This window comes from Homalodisca vitripennis, unplaced genomic scaffold (genome assembly GCF_021130785.1).
Source record: "Homalodisca vitripennis isolate AUS2020 unplaced genomic scaffold, UT_GWSS_2.1 ScUCBcl_5746;HRSCAF=12626, whole genome shotgun sequence".
In the NCBI taxonomy this organism is placed as follows: Eukaryota; Metazoa; Arthropoda; class Insecta; order Hemiptera; family Cicadellidae; genus Homalodisca; species Homalodisca vitripennis.
Window position 1 is genome coordinate 76,396 of NW_025781874.1, and position 6,000 is coordinate 82,395.

Below are 6,000 nucleotides of genomic sequence, written 5' to 3' on the forward strand. Positions count from 1 at the left end.
GAGAGTCGTGTTGTCAGCATACTGAACCACCTTTCCATTCTGGATCGATGGGTTCAGATCGTTTACGTAAAGCAGAAAAAGAACTGGCCCAAGGATAGATCCCTCGGGACTCCATGGGTGATCTTTGCTTTTGAGGATAAGGCACCCGAGATCTGGACACACTGCTCTCGGTCACTAAGATATGATCCAAGCCATTTTAGAGGCAGACCTTGTACACCACTCCTTTCTAACTTGTGCAAAAGTATTTCATGATGCACACAGTCAAATGCTTTGGAGAGGTCGAGAAATACGCTGAGCACGTGTTCATGCCTCTCCAGTCCATCGACAACATGTTCTATGAGGTTAGTTACAGCGTCTACTGTACTCTTTTTTTTTCTCTGAATCCGAATTGGGTCGGGCTGAGAATATCAAACCTTTCGAGGAAACTGCTGAGCTGTTCCAGGAAAAGTTTCTCAAAAATTTTGCTCAGCACTGGCAAAATAGAAATTGGACGGTAGTTGTTGGTTTGTAAAGGATCATCGTTTTTGAAAATCGGAATGACTTTTGCAGTTTTTAATTTTGATGGAAAGATTCCGGTTTGAAATGAACAGTTGATTAATTTTGTTAGTGGTGTTAGTAAATGCCTGAAGCATTGCTTTAACATCCACATTGAAACTCCGTTGATGTCGCAGGATCTTTTGGAATTCAGTCTCTGAATGACACGAACCACCTCCCCCTCCGTCACAAGATTCAAGATATTTTATTGTCATTAAGCACAATACATATTATGCAATAGACAAAGTCAACATATTATATAGCCTACTTTAATCTAATCTTTAATCTAGGCACAGTTATAGGACAAAATACAGTATTGCCAGCTAGAACTAAATAACAATAATATAAATGTGAATAAAAACAATAAAAATTACAATTAAATAATTTAAAAATCTATACAATATGTGCTAACAATCCTAATCTTAAATTAACAATGGATTAAAAACTTAATGAGCTAATATCACAGGCTAGGTAATCTTCAACAGTGTAAAAAGCTTTATTTTTCAGCCACTTTGCAATGGTAACTTTAAAATTATTAAGTGTAACATTCCATGCCTTCTCTGGTAATTTATTAAATAATTTTATACTGAAAAAATATCTGGCTGTTTTTGGTCTTTTCGAGTCTGACTGGGGGTAGATCGAGTAAATACTTTTTTCTTGTGCAGTGTGTATGAACATCTTGTCTATTTATGAAACTATTCAAATTTTCTTTTACATCAAGTAATGAGCAGTAGATGTATAAACTTGGCAAGGTCATAATTTGAAGTTCTTGAAGATTATATCATAAATTGAAGTTCTTGAAGTTCATAAATTGAAAAAAGGTGAACAAGATTCTTGTTTAGAAACATTTTTTAAAATCCTAATAGCTTTTTTTTGCCATAAAAATATTTTTTTGGCACTGGAACTGTTTCCCCAAAGAGTCACACCATACCTCAAGTGTGAGTGGAAAAAATGCATAATAAGCAGTTATCAACATCTCCTGAGTAACAGTATTCCTTAGTTTACATAATAGGTATATAACTCTAGATAGTTTAGTACATAAATAATTAACATGATGTTGCCAGCTTAATTTACTATCTAGGATAACACCCAATAACTTAACAGAATCATTACTGTATTTAGTATTATTGTGTAGAGATAATGTTAAATATTCAGTTTTATTATGATTCACTGCCAACCCATTTGCTTTAAACCATTCTAGAGCTAATTTAAATGAACGTTCTTGATCAGATTTTAAGGTGTGTGAGTCTTTATTACAGTTTAAAAGAGTAGTATCATCCGCGTACAAAACAGAATTACAAGGTAGGCTAGATGAAAAAATCATTGATTGCAACAATAAACAGAAAAGGTCCCAAAACAGAGCCTTGCGGAACTCCCAATTTCACTGATCTGAAATTGGACTTGTTCTCCCCTTGGACAACCATCTGTTTCCTGTCAGATAAATAAGATGACAATAATTGTAATGCTTTATGTTTTATGCCATAACTAAACAACTTTTTTAACAACAACTCATGATTAATACAGTCAAACGCTTTACTTAAATCTATCAATGTTGCAGATGATATAATCTTTTTCTCAAAATTATTTAAAAATGTTTTCCACAATTTTTCCTATTGCTTTCACAGTGTTTGATTTTTTTATAAATCCATATTGTTCTTTACAGAGCAAATTGTTTTGAGAAAAGAAATCATACAATTGGTCTTTTAAACAACACTCAAAAATCTTACTCAGTATGGGAACCAAAGAAATGGGACGGTAACTAGCAGGATCTGCCTTGCTGCCCTTCTTATATACTGGTACTACTTTGGAACATTTCAGTGCTTTAGGAAAAAATCCCCTCAGATAACATCCAGTTGAATAGAAATGTCAATGGTTTTACTATGTAGGGTATAATATCCTTGATGATTTTATTGGAAAACCCAAAATAATCTTCGCTTTTTGATCCACTCAAACTTAGATACATATTTTATAATTTCAAATTCAGTTATTACATTTAATTGGAATGTTTTACTAGCATTATTAAATCTAGATAAATAATTACTCAAAAGCTCAATAGCAGTGTCAAAATTATTTTGCTTCAAATGTGTAGTACTAACTATATTTATAAAATAATCATTAAAGTCATCAGGCTTTATTAATTCTTCAACGCTTTCTTTCTTACAATGAATTTCCTTTTTTATTATACTCCAAGCAGCTTTACATTTATTTGGAGCTCTCATAATATATCTGTCAGTGGCTAATCGTTTTTCTTCCTTAATTCTATTTTTATACATCTTTTTTATTTCTATATACATTTTTTTGTGTTCAGCTTCATTTTCTGTGCCCTTACTTATCTTGAATCTATCATAAAACACTGTTACTATATTTCTAAGTTTATATAGTTCAGGTGTAAACCAGTCAACCTTTGGTCTATTTCTACTTTTGATTTTGACATCTTTAACAGGACAGCATTCTTTAAGTGAACTTGTTAATATTTGTATAAAAAAAATCAAAAGCATCGTCAACAGTTTGAAAAAAAGTAAGCTGCCACCAGTCAGTCTGATTCAGTCTATGTTTCAAACCTTCAATGGCACCAAAAGACAGATCTCTCACTTTTCTTTTAAGAATATTTTTGTCTGGTACTGTATTTGAAAAATGCAACTCATAAAACTCTGTGTATATACCAGCATGATCAGATACATTTGGTTCGACAACTTGACATTTTACTTTGTTTTTGCTTAAATTACTAACAACATTGTCAAGACAAGCATCTTCTCTAGTTGTATCAAAATTATGACAATACATATTAAATGATCTTAATAAATTCAAAAAAGTAAATTTTTCAGAAGAATCTTTTCTTACATCTACATTAAAATCACCTGTTAGTATCACAGTTGCAAAATTTTTAGCGAAGGATAACAAGGGTCAATTCACAGGGGTCAAAGCGAAGGATAACATAGGTCCCTGCAGGTTGTGAGCACGAGGACGAGGCACTGGTAAAACTGGATCAACAACGGCCACGTTTGAGAAAAAAGTGTTTAAATTTGTTTTGCTATTTCGAAAGGATTTTTAAGAATTGTTAGATCAATTTTTATTGAGATGTTTTTAGAGCTTTTTAGATTCGTGACCATGTTGTCGATGGCTGTGCTCGAGAGAGCAGTCACCCTCGTTGGCGAGTCTATGGACCAATTTAGATTGAATGAATTCAGAACATCGCGTAATCGCTGGGTTTGGGGATTTGTGTTGTCTATTACATTAATGTTAAAATCACCGATCACAATGAATTTTTTTGAGATTACGAAATTTAGAAGAGAACCTAATTTTTTCAAAAAAGGAGTTTATACAGCCTCTTGGTGATCTGTACAAACCCTACTATTATGATTTCCCCTTCTGTTTTTGTATTAATTTTTAAACCTTCGGCTTCAAAGTCAAGGTCATTACTTTCAGGTGTTTTGAAACAACAGAATTTTATTGGGGATTTTACAAAAATAGCAACACCTGCCCATTTGAAACGTTTTCTTTGATAAGAACATGCCAATGTGAAATTTTCAATTGTGAAGAACTAGATTGTATTCTCTGAGAACCGTACATAGCCCGTACATGATAATGAATGTTTGAATGAATGAATTAATGAACGTTTGAATGAATGAATGACCGTTTGAATGAACGAATGATGAACATTTGAATGAATGTTTATTGTCATATTACCTCTTACAAGATCCAGCTATGCTGGTAAGACAGATAACATAGTCAGAAATAGAACAATAATAAATATTGTCATTACTACATAATACAACTTAATACTATATGATTTTAAGTCAGTAGTAATGTCGGGGGTACTTGTATTCATTAGCAACTACTCTTTGTGAACTGCCTAAAGTACGCTCTGTTCTAACTGGGACACCTCGGAATTAGACACCAGCCAGGCCAATGAAACATGGATTACAGTTAAGAAATATACATGTTTCAAACATTTATCATACAACTACTTAAATTACATGTTTAAGAATACTACTCAAAATAAGTATTTAACCATTTATTAACTGTACCATCATTAGGTTGTTTATTTTGTTTTTTAGATTGAAACAATAATTTAGATAAAAAGCAAAGTATCACACATGACAGCATTATTCATTACAGCCTACTCAAGAATTGCAATTATGTAAATATGCTAGGATTGCAAATTCAAATTCTCACAGTTCGTTTGAGAACTTTGTCAAGAAAAACTTTGTTATTTAAGGACCTTGACAAAACAAAAAGATGTTATGGAATGCATATAACATTTCCTCAAAGTTTTGTTATACAAAATAATTTTGTATCCAATATTTTTAATTGATTATTGTTTACATGTCAACCCCATAAGAAATACATTATGAATATTTTAATTGTCACAAAATCTACCTGACTGACCTGAAAGGACTATTTAGAAAAAATAATAAAGTTTTGATGTTATGAAACAAAAAGAAAGAATTTGTTGTAATCAATATTTGTAAAGGGGAAATAAAAAATAATAAAAAATAAGAAAATCGAATCTGCCAAATTGAGATGATTCAAATATTTAGATTTGATACATCTATTAAAAGTCCATTCAACTTTAAAGTCTCCTCCTTACTAAAAAACAAAATTAAACTTACAATACTGTCTTTAAAGCCTAACAGTAATTGTGTTAAAAATACTACACCATAAAATTATCTTCTATAGCAACTTTTTGGATTTTTACTGACCCTAGCCCAGTCGGTGAGGTCACGGAGGCGGAGGGCGTTGAAGGTCTCGTTAAGGTACATCTTGAGGCCGGCGGCCTGAGGAGCAAGCTCCGGGATGGTGTTGTGGTTATCGCTGGTGGCACCGAGGAAGATGGCGTAGTCACAGCGCGCCTTGGCAGCCGCCAGATCTTTGGCCAGCGAGAACGTGGCCTGGTCTGTGATGGCAGGGGCAGTGTTGGGCATTGCGCAGATCAGTGTGATGCCACCTGCCAGCGCTGCCGCAGTACCTGCATCAGTTACATCATTTAAGTGTGTGAAATGTTAGAAAATTACTCTTCATTGTTCCTGATAGATGAACAAATCTCTCTCACTTCACAGCATTTATATAAACTAAAACCAATCTGACTGTACCAAGCACTGTACTGTACTTAGTTATCTTTCCTTCTACATAGCGAATGTATTTCAGATTGTTTTAAATACTGAAACAAATATACGTGCTTTACGTACAATTAATAAACAAAACATAATAAATTTGGTAAGATTAAAACAAAATTACACTTAGAATTGATGTTATTTCAACATGTTAGGGATAACATCCCTTTTGAACGCTTCTCCTTTTGAAAAATAATAAAGGGTGATCCAATTTCAGTTTTCCACATTTCTTCTATAACAGAACACACAAAATTTCACATTTACTTAAATGCTCCTTTATTGACACAATATTTGGCATTTTTAATTAACAATGGAAAATTGTATCACGATGATGTTGATCTGAACTTCCTAC

General features: G+C 32.9%; 1 protein-coding gene across 1 annotated transcript in view; it reads right to left on the minus strand.

The window, feature by feature from the left end:
• Window positions 1–5,537, minus strand: part of LOC124373505 (CAD protein-like) — a gene marked incomplete at its 5' end in the record, with an annotated part of 31,462 nt that extends 25,925 nt beyond the window's left edge. Inside the window, one exon of the mRNA XM_046831866.1 lies at window positions 5,238–5,537. Coding sequence (XP_046687822.1) covers window positions 5,238–5,537 — 300 coding nt within the window. The remainder of the gene's footprint in view (window positions 1–5,237) is intronic.
• Between the last annotated feature and the right edge of the window lie 463 nt (window positions 5,538–6,000).